This window comes from Lepus europaeus, chromosome 23, assembly GCF_033115175.1.
Source record: "Lepus europaeus isolate LE1 chromosome 23, mLepTim1.pri, whole genome shotgun sequence".
Taxonomy (NCBI): Eukaryota; Metazoa; Chordata; class Mammalia; order Lagomorpha; family Leporidae; genus Lepus; species Lepus europaeus.
In genome coordinates, this window is record NC_084849.1 from 24,525,351 (window position 1) to 24,550,360 (window position 25,010).

The 25,010-nt window shown below is 47.4% G+C and overlaps 1 protein-coding gene across 4 annotated transcripts in view; it reads right to left on the minus strand.

Annotated features, from left to right (window-relative positions):
- Positions 1-24,776, minus strand: part of EIF4ENIF1 (eukaryotic translation initiation factor 4E nuclear import factor 1) — a 56,398-nt gene extending 31,622 nt beyond the window's left edge. For 2 of the 4 annotated variants that reach the window (XM_062182734.1, XM_062182730.1), the window contains exons 1-4: positions 24,673-24,776; positions 23,588-23,710; positions 3,565-3,638; positions 1,278-1,405 (exon numbers count right to left, since the gene is read on the minus strand). In XM_062182734.1, the coding sequence (XP_062038718.1) occupies positions 1,278-1,405; positions 3,565-3,638; positions 23,588-23,683 (298 nt within the window). In that variant the 5' untranslated portion in view covers positions 23,684-23,710; positions 24,673-24,776. Of the gene's footprint in view, positions 1-1,277; positions 1,406-3,564; positions 3,639-23,587; positions 23,711-24,199; positions 24,258-24,371; positions 24,390-24,672 lie in introns of those variants that run through there. The other 2 variants (XM_062182732.1, XM_062182731.1) reach the window with 2 other exon arrangements.
- Between the last annotated feature and the right edge of the window lie 234 nt (positions 24,777-25,010).

Genomic DNA, 25,010 nt, shown 5'->3' on the forward strand with positions numbered 1-25,010 from the left:
CTCTCTCTCTCTCTATGTAACTCTTTCAAATAAATAAATAAATCTTAAAAAAAAAAAAAAAAACATTACTACATATCTATGTATCAAAGCTGACTCAACCCATTTCTACTGTTGGACATTTAGGTTTCTTTCCAGGTCTTATCATTTTTTATTTTTATTTATTTATTTATTTTGACAGGCAGAGTGGATAGTGAGAGAGAGAGACAGAGAGAAAGGTCTTCCTTTTTGCTGTTGGTTCACCCTCCAATGGCCGCTGCGGCAGGCTCATCTCACTGATCCGAAGCCAGGAGCCAGGTGCTTCTCCTGGTCTCCCATGGGGTGCAGGGCCCAAGCACTTGGGCCATCCTCCACTGCCTTCCTGGGCCATAGCAGAGAGCTGGCCTGGAAGAGGGGCAACCGGGATAGAATCCGGCGCCCCAACCAGGACTAGAACCCGGTGTGCTGGCGCCGCAGGGTGGAGGATTAGCCTGTTGAGCCACGGCGCCGGCCAGGTCTTATCATTTTAATAGTCTCTGTGACATCTAATGATTCACATGATAAATTTTTTGTTGGAGGGACACCACTGCACTATCTCCACTTCATTCATAAATATCTTTTCTACAATAAAGGGGTAAACGGTATGTCCCGGTTGCCCCTCTTCCAGGCCAGCTCTCTGCTATGGCCCGGGAAGGTAGTGGAGGATGGCCCAAGTGCTTGGGCCCTGCACCCCATGGGAGACCAGGAGAAGCACCTGGATCCTGGCTTCGGATCAATGCGGTGCGCCGGCTGCAGCACGCCGGCCGCAGCGGCCATTGAGGGTGAAGCAACGGCAAAGGAAGACCTTTCTCTCTCTCTCTCTCTCTCACTGTCCACTCTGCCTGTCAAAAAAAAAAAAAAAAAAAAGATCAAACTGTGCTGCTATTCTCAAACCACTTCCAAACCCTGTATTCAGAGCACAGTTCACTATGAATTAAGAATTGCCGGAACCAATGTATACCTGCGGACTACTTTCGTATGTAAGATGAAGTATTTCCAGGACAGCTCGATGTTACCAACCACATTTTTTCAATCCAGTAAGACATCAGCACTTTCAATTCAAAAGCACATACACAATCTGGATGCCACTGCTATGTCAGAAGACTACGACTTTACCCTAACTTATGAAAAATTGGGTTGGCAAATCAGTTTCCTGATAATGACATTCCTCTACAATGCCTAACACTCTCAGAGCTTAGAATGAAGCTAGCAGCCAACACCACGTCCCCAAAATCACTGCTCCCAGGAGTGGCTGTGCTCACCTACTATCCTGCGCACCAGGGAAGGTCGGTCTGTTTCCAACTCTTTCTTCAGACTTTCCACCGGCGAGCTTCGCCCTGAAGCTGGGTAGAGAGAAGCGTGCCACTTCTCAGGGTCCCAGACACCATCACTGCAGGTCAAGAGGCACCAAGTTAGCACTTGAACCCATGAACTACACAGGGAGCCTAATGTCCAAACCTCTTGAGGTAATATTTATAGAAACCTCTTTTCTATATAAAAGTTTATGGGTGCTTTCAGAATGGTTATCTCTTTTTAGATGAAAACAACAGCTATTAATTCAGTTAACACCTACTGACAATCACGTAGTACTGATCACTCAAGAATCAATGGTCTGTCCCTAAATGAAACAATTCAGCCCACAACCTAGAGTACATATGGATCACAGTACCTGTGGCCGGCCTTTGACAAGATGCTCCACAAATACTGATCACCCCTAGCTTGTTACAGAAGATTAATAAAGGGGTAGGGGGGATAATTTTTTCACCAGAAGTAACTCTTAGAATATTTGGTATTTTCCCAAATTTCCATGCACAGTCTCAGTACTTCCACAAGCAGGACCGACAGCTCTTAGGAACCTAAAATGTGTAGATTTTATCTTATTTCTTCTCCATTGGGATGGCAAGCGGTACAGGGCAGAGAGCAGAGGCTCTGAAGGCCAACAATCTGGGACTAAACTGGCTTTGCCACCACTGAGGGTATTCTGGACAAGTCACTGGACCACGCCTCCTGCAGAAAGGACTTTCCAAACCCCCGATCAGGTCAGGCCACGCTGTTCAGCAACACTGAAATCCTCCCTTGTCTTTCACAGCCTGTCACAGTCTCCTCGCAGGAGCAGCTGTGTGAATCCTTCCACAACCAACGTTCCATGAGGGCAGGGTGTGTGAGAGCACCTGGTACAGGACTGACCACACATGGCAGGCACTAACTGAACATTTCTTGCATAAGTGAGTCTACTTCTTAGTCTCAAAGCCCCCCAGCAGAGGAAGTATTACCTATCTCCTGGGATGGCTGTGAGGATAACTCGGAAAGTAAGAGCCCTACAAATTTTAATTCTCTCAGAGAAGACAGAATGAGCAGCTCTCACCTCTATCACTCTTATTAATACTAGGCACAAGTTTCTAATTTAGAATAAAAGCTAGGGGCTGGCACTGCGGTGCAGAGGGTTAACAACCTAGTCTGAAGCGCCATCATCTCACATGGGCACTGGTTTGAGTCCCAGCTGCTCCACTTCTGATTCAGCTCTCTGCTATGGCCTGGGAAAGCAGTAGAAGATGGCCCAAGTCCTTGAGCCCCTGCATCTGCGTGGGAGACCCGGAAGAAGCTCCTGGCCCCTGATCGGTGCAGCTCTAGCCATTGTGGCCATTTAGGGAATGAACCAGCAGATGGAAGACCTCTCGCTCGCGCGCGCTCTCTCTCTCATCTCTGTGTAACTCTTTCAAATAAATAAATCTTAAAAAAAAAAAAAGAATAAAAGCTAGTGTATCTGCCCATGGCAACTTCATTTTACGCCAAAAAGAAAGCTGTTAACAAATATTAACTTGAAGCATAAAAAACTTTGACTTTAGCAAAGAAAAACTAGCTATTCAGAGAATTATGAAAAATCCTAACCACAGGAACAGCCGTTATTCAAATATCACCTTCATCAGTGAAAGGTGGTAAGGCATCCAGGTTTAACAGGCCTTATCGTACATACTAGTTTTCAAAAGTCTTCTGCACCAAATACATTAAACACACAGGATACTTTAAATGTGAAAAATGTAAGCCAATATGAAACATCTACCTTGATATTTAAGGAATTAATGAGGTGACAACAAGAAATACAATACAAGGTTATTGCAGTTTTTCAGACCATTTTGGCTAATGGATTTTTCAAATGAAAGTCTTCTACCTCTTTTGAAGGAAACTAAAATGCGATAATGCAACGGCTCAGTGGAGGAGGAGCAGGGGACAAATAAAGGGTTCAGTACCCTGTGGATCAGCGTGCCTGGGGCAGGCCCTTGAAGAAACACTTAAGGCACAGCACAGGAACCATCAGCAGGGAGAAAAGCCCTGGGGAGACTCCTGGGTTCAACTCTATTCTGCATTCTGTGTGACCCTGTCAGAGCCTTTTTCTCCTTTTAGCTCCATTAAGAGAGAATTGAAACCTATGTTATAATTCCTGAAACCCTTCCCCTACCCTTCCTTCTACCCAAACCCTCAAAACAATACAATTCGCAATTTGCTAATGCTGGTGTATTAAAAAGTTAATGACTAGAATGACACCCATACCTGTCATATTTTTCGGAGAGACAGGAAGGCCTTTGCTTGGAATGGGGCCGTTCTTTGATATCCAAGAGCTCCTCCTAGAAAGAGAAATCAAATGGAGATCTTTGAATCACGTTTCTCAGGCTACACTCTTCTGTTCTCGGTGTCCATTTTAAGCATGTCATACAATTCTTATTTATTTCTTGGCTTATTCCAGGAAGCAACGGAGTTGGACCATGAAAAAGTTCAAACAGAATTATCAAGTACCTTAACAGTAATCAGTGTATTGCTAAAACATTCCTTAGTTCCAGTAATATATTCCACAACACTAAATGCTCATCAAGGAATGAAAGCTTCAGCTTTAGATAAAACTACTTTTACACCTATTAGACACTGATTTACAAGGGGATAAATGCCTTTTTTTTAATAAAAGATTTATTAGAGAGCGAGAGTTAGAAAGAGCAAGAGAGAAAGATCTTTCATTCACTGGTTCACTCCTCAGATGGCTGCAATGGCCAAGACTGGGCCAGGCCAAAGCCAGGAGCTTCATCTGGGCCTCCCACTTGGTGGCAGGGGCCCAAACACCTCAGCCATCCTTTGCTGCTTTTCCAAGGCCATTAGCAGGGAGCAGAATCGAAGTGGAGCAGCTGGGACACATACTGGCACACATATGGACTGCTGGCGCTGCAGGTAGTGACTTTACCCGCTACGCTACAATGCTGGCCCCTTGGGTTTTCTGGAAGTTCTCACAAAAAACACCTGAATACTATTTGCCAGAACTCATATACTTACTCTTCTCCCCAAGAAGAAGTATATATATACATATACATATATATATACATATATACATATATACATATGTATATATACACATACATATGTATATATACATATACTATGTGTATATATACATATATACATATGTATATATATTTCCTTTAAACACTTTGAGAATAACTTGTGTAAGTCATCCTTCTTCATCCTAAATATCAGTATCAATTTCCCAAGAACGTGGATCTTCTATTGCAACCATGTATCTGGTTTCTTTTTTTCTTTTTAAAGATTGATTTATTTTATTTGAAAGAGTTACACGGGGGGGGGGGGAGGGGAGGGAGATAGAGAAAGACAGAGTGCACACAGGATGAACTGGTTCACTCTCCTGTTGGCTGCAACAGCCAGAGCTGTGTTGATCCAAAGCCAGGAGCCTCTTCTGGGTCTCCCATGTGGGTGCAGGGGCCCAAGGACTTGGGCCATCTTCTACTGCTTTCCCAGGCCATAGCAAGGAGCTGGATTGGATGTGGAGCAGCCAGGACTCAAACTGGTGCCGATATGGGATTCTGGCACTGCAGGCGGCAGCTATACCCACTACGCCGCAGCACTGGCCCCCATATCTAGTTTCATGGGAGAATCTGGCCCTACAGAAAATGATGTCACTGACCATTTTATCTTCCTTGGTTAATATAACATACAATGGATACCTTGGCATACACAGACTTCCTTCTGTACATCCCGGGCAAGATGACCTGTGTGTCTGATATAGCCACAGTAATCACTAATACTTTAACCTACCTGTTCACCTCCAATTTTGTCAGCTGACCAAATAATGTCCTTTATGTTTACCTTCCCCACCCTCCAACACAGGGACCAGGACAGAATCAGATATGTAGCTGTTCTAGCATTTTGTTCTCTTCTGGAATATTTGCCTATTATGACACTGACACTGCTGAAGAACATAGTCTTTTTAAAAGAGACAATTATTCATTTTGGATCTGTCTGATGTCTTCCCCTGTGATTAAGACTGAGGCTAGGGGCCGGTGCTGTGGCATAGCAGGTAAAAGCCACCGCCTGCAGTACCAGCATCCCATGTGGGTGCCAGTTCAAGTCCCAGCTGCTCCAGTTCTGATCCAGCTCTGTGCTGTGGCCTGGAAAAGCAGTGGAAGATGGCCCAAGTCCTTGGGCCCCTGCACCCACGTGGGTGACCCGGAGGAAGCTCCTGGCTTTACATTGGCACAATTCCGGCTTTTGCGGCAAATCACAGAGTAAACCAGCGGATGGAAGACCTCTCTCTCTCCTCTGTGTAACTGATTTTCAAATAAATAAGTAAATCTTAAAAAAAAAAAAAGGCTGAAGTGAAGCATCATTGGAGCAGAACACTAACCAAAGAGATAATGCATCCTTCTCAGAGGACACTCTGGGTGACCATGATGCCCATTTGTTCCCATTAGCAACGCTTTTTTTTTTTTTTTACAGGCAGAGTGGAGAGAGAGAGAGAGAGAGAGAGAGAGAGAGAGAGAGAGGTCTTCCTTTGCCGTTGGTTCACCCTCCAATGGCCGCCGCGGCTGGCGCGCTACGGCCGGCTCATCGCGCTGATCCGATGGCAGGAGCCAGGTGCTCATCCTGGTCTCCTATGGGGTGCAGGGCCCAAGGACTTGGGCCATCCTCTACTGCACTCCCTGGCCACAGCAGAGAGCTGGCCTGGAAGAGGGGCAACCAGGACAGAATCCGGCGCCCCAACCAGGACTAGAACCCGGTGTGCCGGCGCCGCAAGGTGGAGGATTAGCCTAGTGAGCCGTGGCGCCGGCTAAAGCAACGCTAATTTTAATCACTTGGTCAAGGTATTCCAGTTTCTCAGTTGGCTTTCCAGTTTCTACTTTCCTACTTGCAGTCAGCATGCAATCTGTAGGTCAATACTTTTATTTTCATTTGCTTAAATTTGTATTTATTTGGGGAGGAGGGGAGTGAGCATGCACAAGAGTGAGTACTCTCACCCACTGATTTATTCCCCATATACCTGCAATGGCTGATACTGGGCTAGTAGGGGTGAAGATGGGGGATTGGAACTTACTCACTCTAGGTCTCTTATATGAATGGTAGGAACCCAATTACTTGAGCTATCACTGCCTTCCAAGATCTGCAACAGGAGGAAGCTGGAGTCAGGAGTCAGAAGCAGCCATGGACCCTGGTACTCCCATGAGACACACACATCTTCACTGCTAGGCAAAACGCCCATCCTACAGGACACTTTACAGTCATCCAAACACCATGGCCTCATCAACATTCCCCCACCCCGTAATTTAGAAAAGATTTATTTGAAAGACACAATGACAAGAAAGAGGGGAACAGAGATATCTCCCATCTGGATGTCAGTAACATCCAGGGCTGGGCAATGCCAAAGCCAGGAGCTAGAAGCCAGGAATTCCCTCTGGGTCTCACACGAGTGACAGGAACCCAAGCACTCGGGCCATCATCCTCTGCTTCCCAGGTGCAGAGGAGGCTGTCTCAGAAGCGTGCAGCAGCTAGGACTCAAACCTGGGACTCCAGCGGTGGCCCAAGCAGTGCTTAACCCAATGCGTCATAAACCATTAATGATTCTTGCCCAAACCATTCTTCGTTTTCCAATCCAGCTCTATTTATCAGCCAGCACTTGGCATTACACTGTGAACACGCACCTCTCCCTCACCTGCATTCACCTGCCGGTTTGCATGGGTATGGACTGACATGTTCTGCCAGTGGGAACCGCTTCCAGTTGGCTCCTATATCCTTTCACCATGCCCCTATAATTTTTCTTTTTTAAAGCACTATCTTATTTTCTGGATTATCATGTATCTATTCAGTCTCAGCCCTAGGAACATCCATTTCTCTGAGAAATTTTTGTTCCTTCAAGTGGAGAATGGTAAGAAGAAACCAAAGCCTAGGCAGTGAGTTTGCTCATAAGCCCCTTCAGCAAAATCAGGAAATGCAAGCATTCGTGAGTACACAAATGAAAGACACACACACACCCTGCTCATACACAGAAACGTTACTATCTCCCTAATAAAGTAAAACAAAGGAAATCCCAAACTTTCAGTACCAGTAAAGTGCTGCAAGTGATTTGGAAAAACAAAAAAAAAGCTACTGTGTGGCGACCTCTGCCACTCATAGCACAGGCCTCACAGGGGAGGGAGGATGCTTCTCAGATCACTGCTTCCACCTCGGGGCAAGGATGGACAGATTTGCTCTCCAGCGTTTAGGCACCCTCATGTGAGCACACTACAACTTCATTCAGTATCTTCAGAAACCTGAAGCCTCTAAATGTTTTCTTTAAGACACCAAAATGCTCTAGGGCCAAAGGACATTTTAGTCTTTTTTTTTATTATTTATTTTATTTTATTTTATTTTATTTTATTTTATTTTATTTTTGACAGGCAGAGTGGACAGTGAGAGAGAGAGAGAGAGAAAGGTCTTCCTTTGCCGTTGGTTCACCCTCCAATGGCCGCTGTGGCCGGTGCACCGCGCTGACCCGAAGCCAGGAGCCAGGTGCTTCTCCTGGTCTCCCATGGGGTGCAGGGCCCAAGCACTTGGGCCATCCTCCACTGTACTCCCGGCCACAGCAGAGAGCTGGCCTGGAAGAGGGGCAAACGGGACAGAATCTGGCGCCCCGACCGGGACTAGAACCTGGTGTGCTGGCACCGCAGGCGGAGGATTAGCCTATTGAGCTGCGGCGGCCACATTTTAGTCTTCAAACTAGGATATTGGGGGCACTGTGGCGTAGCACGTAAGGCTACCACCTGCATCGCCAGTTCCAGTCCTGGCTGCTCCACTTCTGATCCAGCTCCCTGCTAATGCACCTGGGAAAGCAGTAGAAGATGGCCCAAGTCCTTGGGTCCCTGCACCTGCATGGGAGACCCAGAAGCTCCTGGCTTCTGGCTTCAGGTTGGCTCAGTTCCTGCCATTGCAGCCATTTGGGGAGTGAACCAGCGGATGGAAGACCTCTCTCTCTCTGCCTTTCAAAAAAAAACAAATAAATCTTAAAAACAAAACAGAAACTAGGATATCAATCATTATGAATTATATGTCTCACTGGGCAGAAATATCTAAAAAAACAAAAAACATGTAAAACTGAGAAACAGATTTTCAAATACACAAAAATGAGGGCGTGTGCATGGCCCCACTTTGTGGCCACTGGTGGACCAAGTGACCACCCCACTGTGCACTGCATGTAATAAATGCCAAGGGGAAGGGAGGGGAAGGGAGGGAAGGGAAGAAGGAAGAAAGGGAGGTAGGAAGGGAGGGAGGGGGAAAGGAAAAGGAAAAGGAAAGGAAGAAAATGGGGTTAGTGCTGTGGTACAGGGGGTTAAACCTCTGGCATCCCATGTGGGCACCAGTATGAGCCCCATCTGCTCCACTTCTGATCCAGCTCCCTGCTAATGTACCTGGGAAAGCAGCAGAAGATGGCCCAAAGCTTGGGCCTCTACTATTCTTAGGAGACTGGGGTGGAGTTCTGGATTCCTGGCTTTGGCCAGGCTTAGCCCTGGCTGCTGTGCACATTTGGGGAGTGAACCAGTGAATGGAAGATCTCTTTTCTCTGTCCCTCCCTAACTCTGCCTTTCAAATAAATATGCTTAGGGGTTGGCACTGTGGCATAACGGGTAAAGCCGCTGCCTACAGTGCTGGCATCCCATTTGGGCGCCAGCTTGAATCCCAGCTGCTCCACTTCTGATCCAGCTCCCTACTGATAGCCTGGGAAAGCAGAAGATGGCCACAGTGCCTGGGCCTCTTCACCGGTATAAGAAACCAGGAGGAAGCTTCTGGCTTCAAACAGGATGAGCTCCAGCTGTAGTGGCCATCTGGGGAGTGAACCAGCAGATCGAACACCTCTTGCTCTCTCTGCTTCTGAGACTATGCCTTTCAAATAGATAAATAAATCTTGGGGGAAAAAAAAGAAAATGCCTAGAAGCTGTTCAAAATTCTGAAGAACTGTCAAAGCAATGACATACCCCCAGCAAAATAGCCAGTGGAGAAATCTGCAGGCCAAACGTGGGATCAGAGCTGCAGGGGTGAGAGACATTTGTGGTTGCAGGGCCCAACAGCAGTTATGCAGGTATTAGATTATCACAATACAGAAATCCTTTAGGAGGGCTTAAGAACTTTCCCATAGAAACAGGAAGAACCTTGCCATACAGGAAATACATATAACACTGCAAAGCAATTTTCTTCATCAGAGGTAACTTAAAGATTACTGCAAATCCATTTCTACCCACACCCCAAAATCCAAACATTAATCCAAAAACCCTAGTGTTAAACCAAAAACAATGTATTTCACAATCAAATGTATATATTCTTCATATGTAAGTTTCCTAACAATGAGATTTTGTTTGAAACTTTTAACTCCAAAAGATAATAGGGAGCCCAAGTGATAGGTGCTCTCTCTCTACTACCACAGTGGTTTGCCTAAACTTTGATGATTTTATCTATTTACTTAGGAGTCAACTGGAAATGATTAAAACATTTTAACAAAGCCACAAAACATCCAGAAAGATAAAATTTTGTTCTTTTTGGTGGGGATCATAAATATTTTAATACCATTAGTGCAAGGGTGTATCTCTGGCCAAGTGCAATGGCCAAAACTCAGACTACAGGGGATGAAAAGCTGTTTTCTTCACTAACAGTATCCTCTGAAAATTAAAAGTTTAATTTGATAAAGTTTAGTTTATCTCTTTTTTCTCCCTTGTCACTTGTGCACTGGGTATCATAGCTAAGGTGTCTCTACTTAAACCAGTTTTATACCACCCATGTTTTCTTCTAAGTGTTTCCTACTTAACTTTTATATTTAGGTATTTGATATATTTTGACTTTTTGGTATTAGGTATTTGATACTTCTTTTTCCCAAAAGATATATTTTTATTTGAAAGTTAGAGGGAGAGACTTGGAGAGAGATCTACCTTCTATCTGCTAGTTCACTCCCTAGATGGCCACAATGGCCAGGGCTGGGCCAGGCTGAGCCAGCTTTATCCAAGTCTCCCACATGGGTAGCAGGGGCCCAAGTACTTGGGCCATCTTTTACTGCTTTTCCCAGGCCATTAGCAGGAAGTTGGATTGGAAGTAGAGCAGCAGGGAAATGAATCAGTGCCCACACATGGGATGCCAGTGTTGTAGGTAGCAGTTTTACCCGCTCTGCCACAATGCCAGCCCCAGGTATTTGATATATTTTTTTAAAGATTTATTTATTTGAAAGAGTTACTGAGAGAGGTAGAAACAGAGAGAAAGGTCTTCCATCCACTGGTTCAATCCCCAGATGGCCGCAATGGCCACAGCTGCGCCAATCTGAAGCCAGGAGCCAGGGGCTTCTTCCAGGTCTCTCACATGAGTGCCATCTTCTACTGCTTTCCCAGGCCATAGCAGAGAGCTGGATCGGAAATAGTGCAGCTGGTTCTTGAACCGGCACCCATATGGAATGCTGGGACTGCAGGCAGTGGCTTTACCTGCTATGTCACAAGGCCAGCCTCGGGCCATCTTCTACTGCTTTCCCAGGCCACAGCAGAGAGCTGTGGAATATTTGATATTTTTGATATGAGGAGGTTCCTATGTATCCCTCATCCAACTTTACCTATCATGAACACTACACATTAGTATGATACACATTTGTTATAGTTAATGAGACAGCTGATACATAGGTATCAACTAAAGTCCCTATTTAATTCACATTTTCTTAACTTTGAATTATTGGGCTGTCTCTGTTCCAGGATTCCATTAGGATGATCTACTACACTGAACCGTCATTTCTCCTTGGCTCATCTCCCTTTTAGTAAGGCAGCTTGTTACCTTTGTTAAAATACCCTTTATGGAAAGACAACCCACAGGATGGGAAAATACATTTACAAATCACGTATCTGATAATGATCTAGTATCTACACTATCTACAACTCAACAAAAAGACAGGCAAGGGGCCAGTGCTGTGGTATGGCAGGTAAAGCTGCTGCCTGTAAAGCCAGCATCCCATATGGGTGCTGGTTCGAGTCACGGCTGCTCCACTTCTGATCCAGCTATCTGTTATGGCCTGGAAAAGTAGTGGAAAATGGCCCAAGTAGCAGACCCAGAAGATCCTGGCTCCTGGCTTCAGATCAGCCCAGCTCTGGCTGTTGCAGCCATTTGGGGGGTGAACCTGCAGATGAGGGACCTCTCTCTCCCCTGCCTCTGCCTCTCTGTAACTCTCTCAAATAAATAAATAAATCTTAAAAAAAGAAAAAAGAAAAAAAGACAGGCGAGTCATTTCAGTAAATATTTTTCCAAAGAAGATTCACAATGGCCAACAAGCACACGTAATATGTTCAACATCATTAGTCACTAGGGAAATGCATTTCAAAATGACAGTGAGATGCCAATTCACATCCTCTAGGATGGCTATAATTTTTTTAAAAAGGCAAAATAACAAATGTTGGCAAGAGCTCTCAAACACTGCTGAAGGAAAATAAAGCTGCTGTGGAGGAGTGGCTTCTCAGTTACTCAGTTGTGGCCAGCATTGTGCCACAGCTGGTCAAGCCACTATCTGAGATGCCAGCATCCCACAGGGGCACCAGTTCAAGCTCCAGCTGCTCCACTTCCAATCCAGCCCCTGCTAATGCAACTGGGAAAGCAGTAGAGATGTGGATGGAGTTCTAAGCTTCTGAGTCAGCATGGCTCAGCCTTGACTGCTGTGACCATCTGAGGAGTGAACTAGCAAATGGAAGACCTCTGTCTCTCCCTCTCTAACTCTGCCTTCCAAACAAATAAATCCTTAAACAACCAAAGTTAATCAGTTATACCACACAACCCCACCATTCTAATATTCAGTATAGACCAAAGAATTCGGAAAACATGGTCACCAAATCTGTACACAAATCCCCTTATTATTACACACAAAAGCCTTTTGGCCATTCCATGGTTAGTGAAAACAATCTGTGTGTCCATCAAGTGATGAATAAACAAAATGTGCTGTATCCACAAAACGGAATGTTATTCGGCAATAAAAAGGAGTGAAGACAGATATGTCCAACTTTCAAGGATGAACAGTGAGAACACTCAGTTAAGTCAAAGAGCCCAGACTCACCATGGGACTCTACGTTCCGAACAGGTAAATCCAGAGGCTGGGGGAGAAGACAACGGGGAGTAACTGTGTATGGATGCAGGGTTTCTGTTTAAGGTGATGGAAATGTTTTGGAATGGTTATATAACTTTGTAAACTTACTGAAAACCACTGAATGGTACACTTTAAAAAGAGCAAATTTTCTTTACATAAATTATATCTCAAAAATCTGAGTAAATGAAGTGAAGTGGCTCAGTGACCAGAGGCTAATGTTTTGCTCCCTGTCATTTCTCTTCTTATAGACTTGCTGCTCTCATTACAGACTGATAAACACCAGAGTAGCTCAGGTCGGTAAAAACATTCTCACTACCACTGCTGTAGTATTCCACTTTTCCTGTGTGGCATACACACAGTGTGAATACATGCTCCAGTAAGCAATCGTACACACCTGACAGGCCTGTAAGAGCAGGAGGCGGAGTACCAAGCTGGCTGTACACTGGCATTAACCTTACCAACTTCATTTGTACCAGGGTGCACCTCTAAGAACACAGCTCACCTGTCTACAAAGGAACAACAGCCACTTTCTTCACCAATAGACTCAAACTGGGTAAACAAAAACCATCATCACCCAACTGAATAAAAATACAGATTCCGGGGCCAGTGCTGTGGCTCACTTGGTTAATCCTCCACCTGTGGCGCCGGCATCCCATATGTGCACTGGGTTCTAGTCCCGGTTGCTCCTCTTCCAGTACAGCTCTCTGCTGTGGGCCAGGAGAGCAGTGGAGGATGGCCCAAGTGTTTGGGCCCCTGAACCTTCATGGGAGACCAGGAGGAGGCACCTGGCTCCTGGCTTCGGATCGGAGCAGCGCCTGACATGGTGGTCATTTGGGGAGTGACCCAACGGATGCAAGACCTTTCTCTCTGTCTGTCTGTAACTCTACCTGTCAAACAAACAAAACAAATCAAAAAAAATTTACAAATTCTTGGGTTGTAAAAGGCGCTGGGAGGCCGGCGCCGTGGCTTAACAGGCTAATCCTCCGCCTTGTGGTGCCGGCACACCGGGTTCTAGTCCTGGTCGGGGCACCTATCCCAGTTGCCCCTCTTCCAGGCCAGCTCTCTGCTACGGCCCAAGTGCTTGGGCCCTGCACCTGCATGGGAGACCAGGAGAAGCACCTGACTCCTGGCTTCGGATCAGTGAGATGCGCCGGCTGCAGCGGCCATTGGAGGGTGAACCAACGGCAAAAAGGAAGACCTTTCTCTCTCTCTCTCTCTCACTATCCACTCTGCCTGTCCAAAAAAAAAAAAAAAAAAAAAGGCGCTGGGACTGTAAACATCTCTGCAGAATTATATTTACAGTCAGAGTGGGGTTTCGTAAACAAGTTCCAGAGCCTTGAGGAATGTAATACATCCCTGCCTCATCGAAATAATCTATGTTAAAATTATACATTTCTGGCCAGCGCCACAGCTCACTTGGCTAATTCTCCGCCTGCGGTGCCAGCACCCTGGGTTCATGCCGCCCATAGCAGCCATTTGGGGGGTGAACCAATGGAAGGAAGACCTTTCTCTCTGTTTCTCTAACTCTGCCTGTCAAAAATAAATAAATAAATAAATAATACATTTCTCCAATTTCCCACCTTTAGAAGATCGCCAGTGGACCCCCACAAAAACTAAGAATTAATGCTTTTAATTGACCATTTCTCAAAATGCAGCCCAAAGCTCACCTAGACGTTTAGAGAAAAAAAAAAAAAGATCTTCCTTATCCAGTTTAGAGAGCTAAACATGTTGCCTCTCAGCAATGTCCTAAGATGCGCATGTGGTATCTCACCTGAGAGGACGTCCCACTCGAGTGGGGAGGAGAGAAACCAGGAACTTCTTTCCGGAACGTTCCACAGAACCTTCCTATGCGCCAAGCTCAGGGCCCAGCAATAGATGACACGGCCCTGCCCCATGGCCCTTTCAATCTCTCAGAGAGAAGTGTTCTTGAACTTGTCATCTCATCAAGAGCCCTTAACATCAATTACTCCTGGAAAGGAAACCTGCTTAGGTATTTCCAAACCAGACTTTCAACTTTGCCTAAAGGCAAACTCCTTGGAAAATGTCTACTGTAACTGAGAGTGGTGCTTCCCCTTGAGTGTTTGAAGAGAATGAGATTGCCCATTTGAGATTTAAGGACAAGAACTCACCAGTCACAGACAAATTCACTAAAATTCTCATCTGGACAACAGAAAAGTTAATGCAAAGAGAACTCATTTTCTACACAGGTTACTAAAACCTGACCAGGCAAGAACAAGCTGCTAATTGCCTAAGAGCTGCACACACCCAAGAAGTATAAACAGATTTTCTTAGTTGTAGCAGTTTTCGATGAAGAAAATTTGTCAAGCCTCCCATCTGGAAATTACTAACATATCCGACTCCGGTCATCAGTATGAAAGCAGGAAGCCCAAGCAACAGTAGTTAAAGTCCTCATCCAGTTTCTTTCTGCAGCAGTACCATGCAGAAGGGACCATCCATTCTGCTGACATTCTGACACACAGAATATCACTTAAGTCACATTTATAAAAGAGTTCTAAAGGGGATATTCTCTGCCTTTGTGAGCTACATTCAACGCAGGTATAACAAGCTTCATTTTAATTTTAAGGTGGAATTTAAAAAAAAAAAAGCAATTTTTTTTGGGGGGGGGCATCATGGCAGATACTGCCACTTGGGATGCCTACATCCCAAACCAGAAGACTGGTTTGAGTCCTGGCTACTATGCTTTGGAGCTAGCTCCCTGCTAATATGCTCAGAAAGACAGGGAATGATAGCCCAGGAACTTGGGCCCCTGCCACTCATTTGGGAAACCTGGATGGAGTTCTTGGCTCCTGGTTTCAGCCTGGCACAGCCCTGGCTGTGGGGAATAAACCAGCAGATGAAAGATCTTTGTCTATCTCTTCCTTTCAAATAAAAATAAATCTCAAAAAAACTTTACTTTATTGTCAATGGTCAAAGCACTCTCAAAGTTCCCCAGTGCCCCACCTGCATGCCCGGCTCTTCCTAAAGGCATCAAATGTCCTGAGAGCAACAATTAGGTTAGGATCTGTCTTTAACAAACTTCTTTTCCAATCCCTCCCCACCCTATGCCCTCTAGTACTGGGCCTGGCCCAGCAGGCTCTCACACAGGTGCTGAACTGACCTGACACTTCATTCTAGAGTCAAATAGCTGTTCTGAAAAGAGCATAAAGCCAGGGCAAAGGTGCACTAACAACTTGAGGAGCTGTGTGGGACACATTCTGTCATCCTTTCTTTGTGAAGTTGGCTGTTCAAAGAGTACTGTTTACAACAGATCTTGCAGGCAGATCAGGAATCTAACCAGATCATGCAGAGGTGCTAAGCAGGAGTTAATATCCGAATTCATCCAAGCATTTAATGACTTGATGCAAAAACTTTCTTCTAGTCAAAGAATTTATATGAAACTAAGAAAATGGGAATGAAAAGATAGGAAAGCCTGTGTTTTTCTGCTGGTCTGGCCAACACATTAAAAATGAACCTTAGGGGTCGGCGTTGTGGTGTAACAGGTTAAACTGCCGCCTGCAATGTCAGCATTCCAAATGAGTGCTAGTTCAAGCCTCCGTTGTTCCATTTCTGATTCAGCTCCCTGCTAACATGGCCTGGGAATGCAGTAGAAGGTGGCACACGTATTTGGATCCTTGCCACACCTGGGAGACCAGAGTTTCTGGCTCCTAGATTTAACCTGGTCAAGCCCCAGCTATTGTGGCCATTTGGGGAGTGAACCTGTGGATGGAAGACCTCTCTTTCTCTCCTAGTAACTCTGCCTTTCAAAGAAAAACAAACCTTGGTGGGGGGGGGGGGGACCAGAGGCTAGTACTGTGGTACAGTAAGCTAAGCCACGAGGCACTGGATTCCCATATGGGGTCCCATTTGTGTCCCGGCCGCTCTCTTCTGATCCAGTTCTCTGATATGGTCTGGGAAAGCAGTGGAAGATGGCCCAAGTGCTTGGGCCCTTGCACAGGTGTGGGCGACCTAGACGAAGCTCCTGGCTTCAGATCCACCCAGCTCTGGCCGTTGTGGCTATTTGGAGAGTGAACCAGTGGATGGAAGACCTTTCTCTCTCCCTCTGTCTGTGGCTCTACCTCTCAAAATAAATAAAATCTTTAAAGCAAACAACACACACACACACCCCTTAGATTTTGAACGTGCTTATGCAAGTGATAAAAGCACTGTAACCAGTACATAAGCAAGAAGGTAAATACTAGAGTGAAACCTAAAACAGGACCATCCTCAACAGAGCTTTCTGCTTTGACATTAAAGTGCAGGTGGTCCCGTGACATTTACAGATTGGGCGTCTTGATCTGAAGCTGGCTGCCAAGGAGCTGTATTTTGCAGCCCTGCAGCCCCACCTTGTTCCCTTAAGCAGTTGTGGTTTTTTTTTTTTTTTTGGACAGGCAGAGTGGACAGTGAGAGAGACAGAGGGAGAAAGGTCTTCCTTTACCGTTGGTTCACCCTCCAATGGCCGCTGCGGCCGGCATACCGCGCTGATCCAAAGCCAGGAGCCAGGTGCTTCTCCTGGTCTCCCATGGGGTGCAGGGCCCAAGGACCTGGGCCATCCTCCACTGCCTTCCCGGGCCACAGCAAAGAGCTGGACTGCAAGAGGGGCAACCGGGACAGAATCTGGTGCCCCGACCGGGACCAGAACCCGGTGTGCCAGCGCTGCAGGCGGGGGACTAGCCTAGTGAGCCGCGGCACCGGCCCCCAAAGCAGTTCTTAGCTCTTACTATGTGACAGGCAGTTTTCTGAGCACCTGGCATATTTCTCATTTACCCCCCTCAGAGGGGGGTATTACCTCCGAGGCAGGTATTACTCACCATCCCGCCTTCATCTCACAGGAGGAAAGGATGACATTCAGAGTACTCGGCTAAAGGCCACCCAGCTAAGTGGTCAGTGGAGCGCAACAGCCCTTTACCCTGTCCTGCAGTGCTTCTCTTTAGAGGGAAAGGAGAGTGCATCACTCCTGTGTCACTCGGCCACTTGGTGCTGAGCCTATCCTGTTCACCGGGATCGCTGACAACCCTGACACAAACTGTCACCTCCTTGAGCAGATGGCTCCTTACTCAGTCTCTGCTCACAGCACCCTTTCCTGAGTTAAAGGTCCCTTGCACAAACTGCTATGTTAAAAGATTTCAATTGTGTAATAACTGGATCCTTTAGTTCAAAGTTCCCACCATGCACAAAGGGAGGACACCTATGGGGACCTGCATCGTAACTTCTGAAGCAGACTCAGAACTGCAGCAGCTAGCAAACAGCAGTCAGAAGATGGTCTCGGGGACAGCACTGTGGCGTAGTGAGTAAAGCCACCGCCTGCAGTGCTGGCATCCCATATGGGCACCAGTTCCAGTCCTGGCTGCTCCACTTCCGATCCAGCTCTCTGCCACAGCCTGGGAAAGCAGCAGATGATGGCCTAAATCCTTGGGCCCCTGCACCCGTGTGGAAGACCCAGAAGAAACTCCTGGCTTCGGACTGGCACAGCTCTGGCCGTTGCAGCCAATGAGGGAGTGAACCAGCAGATGGAAGACCTCTATGTAATTGACTTTTTTTTTTTTTTTTTTTTGACAGGCAGAGTGGACAGTGAGAGAGAGAAAGAGAGAAAGGCTTCCGTTGGTTCACCCCCTAATGGCCGCTGCGGCTGACGCACCGCGCTGATCCGAAGCCAGGAGCCAGGTGCCTCCTCCTGGTCTCCCACGCGGGTGCAGGGCCCAAGCACTTGGGCCATCCTCCACTGCCCTCCCGGACCACAGCAGAGAGCTGGACAGGAAGAGGAGCAACCGGGACAGAATCCGGCACCCCGAATGGGACTAGAACCCAGGGTGCTGGCGCCGCAGGCGGAAGATGAGCCTATTGAGCCGCGGCGCAGGCCGTAATTGACTTTCAAATAAAATAAATCTTAAAAAAAAAAAAGAAAGAAAGAAAAATAGTCTCTATGCTCTTGCCCACTACCCCCTCTAAGAATTTCCAGGGACCAGAGCTGTGGCATAATGGGTAAAGCCACTGCCTATAGCACCGGCATCCCATATGGGCACAGGTTCAAGTCCCAGTTGCTCCACTTTGGATCCAGCTCTCTGCTGTGGCCTGGGAAAGTAGCGGAAGATGGCCCAAGTCCTTGGGTCCCTGCACCTGCATGGGAGACCTGGAAGAAAACTCCTGGCTCCTTGCTTCTGATCCGTGCAGCTCCAGCTGTTGCAGCCAACTGGGGAGTGAACCAGTGGTTAGAAGATACCCCCCTCCCTGCCCCACCGCCTCTCCTTCTCGCTATGTGTAACTCTTTCAAATAAATAAATCTTAAAAAAAAAAAAAAAAAAAAGAATTTCCATTTAGCTAGCTAGGTTTTCTGGACAGCTGACATGTTAGGATTGTACATTGATTTTTCATGCCATAGTTCTGACTTCCCAGAATAAACTGGCATCCTTTTTTATATTAGCTTCAGAAGTTTGTAGCTAAATGTGTCACTGGAATGCCACCTGTTAGAGGTTACTACTCAACTCATTTCATGAAAGTTACATACAATGTTAACAAACAAGAAGTTTGTATAGCAAAAACTGACATCTGCTTCCCAAGTTCAAAGTTGGATGCACATCAGTTACTTTCCTCTTAGAGGCTGGACTTCCAGTCTCCTGCCTCTGTATGAAGGCAAGGGTTATTCAGATACGTTCCCTTCAGATTGCTCATCTGTTTTCCTCATGGTTTTAAGGCAAAGACACAAACAGGGCTATACCCACTGCCATGACCCAACTGGCCTACCAGCCACAAATCAGGGTGGTATGCTTTAAAATCACTATAGTGAGCTGCAGACACTAATGACTAAAACGGTCTCAATTTACAATCAGACCAGACAATAAAGCACCCACATGAGGCTAAACTCAGATAATCCAAAACCTACTTTTCAGTGGATGGACTTAACACGCAAGCTTACTACTCACTGGTCATTACCAAGCTGAATGTTCTCAGTGTCCTCTGCCTCTATTCCTGGTCCACCTGGTAAGTGAAGGCATTTAGTAAGGAGCTGGTGGTGAAACAGAGGAGTAGAAAAGCAACAGCTCAAATGTGCACATTTCATCTGAGATTAGTTTGATCGCTTGAAGAAAAAAACATGGATCTGAACATCAGCTGGGCTGTTTCTGACTCTGTATTACTGGGAAGTGGACTGGGATTTGCATTTCTAACAAGTTATTAGAGAGTGCTAGCACCAGTTCAGCAACATTTTGAGAACCACTGTGTAAATCCCCTTTTCGCCATGACTTCCAGATTGGATCTCACACCATAACCTCCAAATGTTCATTGACACAACTCATCACTATTAAAATGCACATTTAAAAACTATGAAAACATAGCTTCTGGCCTTAGAAACTGGCCTAGCCAAATAAACCTGAGCTTATAATGTAAGGGCTCAAGAATACCAGTCCAGTGGAGGATGGCTCAAGTGCTTGGGTCCTGCACCCGCATGGGAGACCAGGAGGAAGCACCTGGCTCCTGGCTTTGGATCGGTGCAGCGCTGGCCATAGTGGCCATTTGGGGGGTGAACCAATGGAAAGGAAGACCTTTCTCTCTGTCTCTCTAAATCTGCCTGTCAAAAAAAAAAAAAAAAAAAAAAAAAAGAAAAGAAAAGAAAAAAAAAAAGAACACCAGCCTAACAGGTGCACCCAGTAAACCCACTTGTAATCATCCCTGTTCCTCATCACGGAGGCTTCGGGGTAGGCCCAAGAGCTCCCAACATGACCAATTCAAGTTCCTGAGAGTCTTGGGAGCACAACAAACACTCTGAACCCTAAGACTGCCATGCATCTGAGCTGCTCTGCTGCGCCACCAGTGTTTATCAAGTTCTGAGGAACAAGACCCTGCTACTCAAAAAAGGTCAGTGGGCCAGCAGCATGGGCTCCACCTGGGGGCTGGTTAAAAATCTCATTCATTAGGCCCACTTAGAATTCACATTTCACCAAGTCCTCCAGGGATCCCCAGGCACACTGATGCTTGAGGAGCTAGACTACAGAATGTCCTCACACACAAGGGAACTCTGCTATGCACCTTGGGAAGCACCTGACCAAACATCTGTCTTCTCCCACCTTCATGGGAAAAGAACACTTTGCGTTCTTAGTGGCAGACTAGTAACCTTCTTCCAGAAGGCAAATGAATGCTAAACTAAGGGCCAAAGGTTTGGGGCACTCTCACTTGGTCAATGTGTGTGTGTTGTTTTCAATACTGTAAAGATCTTATTTACAAAAGTTTCCGGATGGCACCGTGGCTTAACAGGCTAATCCTCTGCCTTGCAGCGCCGGCATCCCAGGTTCTAGTCCCGGTTGGGGCGCTGGATTCTGTCCTGGTTGCCCCTCTTGCAGTGCAGCTCTCTGCTGTGGCCCGGGAAAGCAGTAGAGGATGGCCCAGGTCCTTGGGCCCTGCACCCACATGGGAGACCAGGAGGGACCTGGCTCCTGGCTTCAGATCGGCGCAGCGTGCCAGCCATAGTGGCCATTTGGGGAGTGAACCAATGGAAGGAAGACCTTTCTGTCTCTAACTCTGCGTGTCAAAAAATAAAAATTAAAAAAAAATTTCCACAGAACATGGCACCTACAAAATAAATCACTCATGGGGCCTGTGTTGTGGCACAGCAGGTAAAGCCTCCATCTGCAATGCCAGTTCAAGACCCTACTGCTCCACTTCTGATCCAACTCTCTGCTTAAATCAGTGGAAGATGGGAAAGCAGTGGATAATGGCCCAAGTGCTTGGGCCCCTGTGCTGGTGTGGGAAACCTGGAATAAGCTCCTGGTTCCTGGCTTCCAATTGGCCCAGCTCTGGACATTGCAGCCATCAGGGGAATGAACCAGCGGATGGAGGATCTCTCTCTCTGCCTCTCAAATAAATAAATCTCTTAAAAATCACTCATGAAAAGTTTCCTCTGACTCCTTCTAGACCTTCTGGCCTGTGAACCTGAAGTGACGGAAATGTGACTAAATGCTTTATTGCCATCATTTGTCTCAAAATGTCCAACTGGGTATAGGATGGCTCAAACATTATTCCAGTTGTATAACTGACAGAATACTCATCGTAGTGCCAGAATGCAGGCTGGTTTTATGCTCCTTCCAAAGAGAGACAGGTTTAGTTCTTTGTGTCCCAGTTACTTGCGTGCCGAGAAACACATTATGTATGAAAGCCTTATCCCAACATAGCCTAAATTCTATCTTATCTTCAAATTTCCATTTGTGGGGCCAGTGCTATGGCGCAGCAGGTTAAAGCCCCGGTCTGCAGTGACGGCATCCCATATGGGCGCCAATTCAAGTCCCGGCTGCTCCACTTGTGATCCAGCTCTCTGAGCATTAGAAGATGGCCCAGGTCCTTGGGCTGCTGCACTCACATGGGAGGCCCAGAAGCAGCTCGTGGCTCCTGGCTTTGGATCAGCCCAGATCTGGCTGTTGCAGCCATCTGGGGAGTGAACCAGCAGATGGAAGACCTCTGTAACTCTGCATTTCAAATAAATAAATCTTTTTTTAAAAAAATTGCCATTTGCTAAGTCTTTTTAAAAAAAAGATTTATTTATTTATTTGAAAGGCAGAGTTACAGGGAGGCAGAGACAAGAGCCTCTTCCGGGTCTCCCACATGGGTGCAGGGCCCCAAGCACCTGAGACAGTCTCCAGTGCCCTCCCAGGTGCATCAGCAGGGAGCTGGATCTGAAGCAGAGCAGCCAGGATGCAAACCAGCGCCCACAAGGGATGCCTGCCTCTCAGGCAGCAACCCTACCTACCACACCACTTAGCCCGCACCCTACCAAGTCCTCTTGAATGAAGTAGAAAGTAAACCTATTCCTGACTAAACCTGGTACAAAGACTGTTAAAAGCAAGCTCTACTGTCAATTAAAAAAAAAAAAAAATGCTTCTTAACCAGTTATTGAAGGCACATTTATCTAGGTCTGACAGAATTCTGAGGCTGGATTGTCAAAAATGTACAACAGTGAGCTCCTTAACCTTTACTTCAAACCTGAGTCCTTATCTTGAGAGAGATCAATAACATCCTCTTAAAAGTGACTTAAGCATAAATATAGAAATATACATGAATGCCACCCTAGACCAGTGTGTGAAATGTTTCAAAAGGCTCTCTGCCTAGACTCTCCAACCTAACCACCAGTCAGAACTTTAATTCAAAAAGTGCTGGGAACTTAGAAACCATGTATGCAAACCAGTTTCCCTCCACTGGATAAGCTTTTCTTCATTCAGAATTCACCTGCCAACATTTTCCACAAGTTCACACAGTGAAACACTACCTACCCTACGGCTGGGAAGACCAATCTATAAGCAGAGTGACAGAACTTCCCAGCAACTTGCCTTCTCTCATGCCAAGACAGCAGATCACCAGGAGATTTTTTACACATGAGGACCCACTGTCCTCCCCATCAGGTGTTTTGCTTTCTGAAATTGAGTATTAACTTGAAATTTGAAATCTGAAATTTGAGAATGAGTATTAATCCTGGTATTTTATCAGGTAGGTGAGGGTTGTGGTGCCAGTATACAAAGCAGGTGTGGCTTTAATCAGTATCCTAGGAAACCAGGGACATGAAGCCATGTTAATAGCAGGTCTAAAACACAAATACAGGTCCAACTACAACACAATCTTTCACGTCAAGGTACTCCAGAACATTTCAGAAACCCAGAAATGAATTTATGGCTGAGTCCTATCAAAAAACATCAGTAGCAGAAAAGATTCTGAGGCACTCTTCTCAATGACTATACAATCCGATGGAAACCTTACTTCTGAGAGCCCACATCCAATTAATACCAAGACGTAAACAGAATTTTCAAGTTCAGTTAACTTCGACCAAACACACCCAAGGGCATTCTTACAGTCTGCCTCTTGATTCCGAGAGGCAGCTCAGAGAATGCTCATACCACAGAAGGCGAGCCGGTGACTGGCAATTTCACAACTGTTTGCCCAGCTTGCTGCAACCCAGATTCAGGAAATCATAGGGGATGTGACCCGATATTCCCTTCACCTAAAAGCCACCTAGATCAAATTCCAAGTTAGACTCTCCATAGTCCCACTTCCAGAAAAACGCTCCAAGCAACCCTTTGCTAAATGTAGTTAATATTTAGTCTATAGGGCCAATGGGAGGGAGCTCACCGCATCTACACAATGTAACTAACTCCCCCCCCCCCAATAAAGCAACACTATTTCATTAGTAACAACGCCTACTTTTGTGTAACGATGCGGTGATTTGGAGGCCCGCAGCTTCTTCAGGTCAACGAAAGCATCTCCATTTTCTGTTTCCCCCACACTTCTCCTATCCATGGCTCCTTGGTCTAGAATTCTTCGCACCTGAAACACAAGCCATCACAAAACTGTCATCAAGAACAGTCGATTTTCATAAGTTCTGGCTGCTTCAGGCACTGAAACTTTTTTAAAAGTTCTCCTAAAATAGATAGTTAAAAAAAAAAAAAAAAAAACAAGCCCCCACCCACCCAGAACCAGAACCCCTGGCACTAAAGTTATGCTCACTAGCGAAACAGCCTAAGCATCAAGAGAGCAGAGCAAGCAAGCGGAAGGTGCCCAAGCCAAGGCTCAACCTGTAAGGAGCTTTACTACAAAGAGAAACGAGAATGAGACGCTGCCACCCATGGGGACGGGGAACTTTCCCGAAGTGGGGGGGGGGCAGGTGGGAGAGTGGCTGGGGCTCGGGAGCTGGCCAAGCCGGGTCGTGGTAAAAAGCCCTGTCACTTGCCAAGGGACGGCGCCAGCTGCCCCTTGTTACCCAGGACTCAGGAACCGGGGCTGGGGCCCGAGCGCCCCTGGCCGGGCCGGCCGCACCTGTGGCCATGTCAGGGGCGTCCGTGACAAGGAAAGGGCAGCGCCGGATCCAGCTTCGAAAACTCCGCGTCCCCGGGCCTCGACCCCAACCACCCCCGGCCCCTCGCGCGTAGCAGGCCCTGGCCACGGCCCCCGCGGCCTCCTTCGGAGGAAGGGCGGGCACGGTACTCACGGAGGGGAGGCGGGCCGGAGCCAACCGGGAGGCCAGATCCCCCGGCCCGGGCGTTTCGAGCAGGAGCGGGCGCAGGCCCGCCGCCGTCCGCCCCGGCCCAGCCTGGCGGCTCGGGCCCCGCCAGCCCAGCCGGCCGCCCCGCGGGCCTCGCGCCCCTGCCCGGCCCCCGCGCGCGCCCCGGCGCCCGCACTCACGCACGCGACCCCGGGAGCAGCGCGCCCGCCCGCCCGCGTCCCTTCTCTCCCCCGTGAGCCCAGAGTGGGGAAGGGAGCACGGCGCCCCAGACCCCCGCCGCCCTCACCAGGCCCTTCCTCTGCGCCTCCGCCGTCCGGCGGCCCTTCGCCTTGGCCGCCGCCCGCGCCGGTCCAAGCGCTGCTCCCCGCGGCCTTCGCGCTCGCTCTCGCCCCCCCTCCCCACCAGCTCGGGCTGTCTCTCGTCAGCCGCCGTAACCGCGGCCCGGCCCTCCGCCCCTCCTCTCCGCCTCCCTCCCACCCCGCCCCCCACCCCCGCTCCCTTAATAACTCCCAGCACGCACTCCGGCCCCGGCGCCGCCTTCGCCGCCGCGCGCCCGGATGTGAGGTGTCCGCCGCGGTGCCGGGCGGAAAAGCCCAACATCGCGGCGCCTTTCCCCGGGATCCG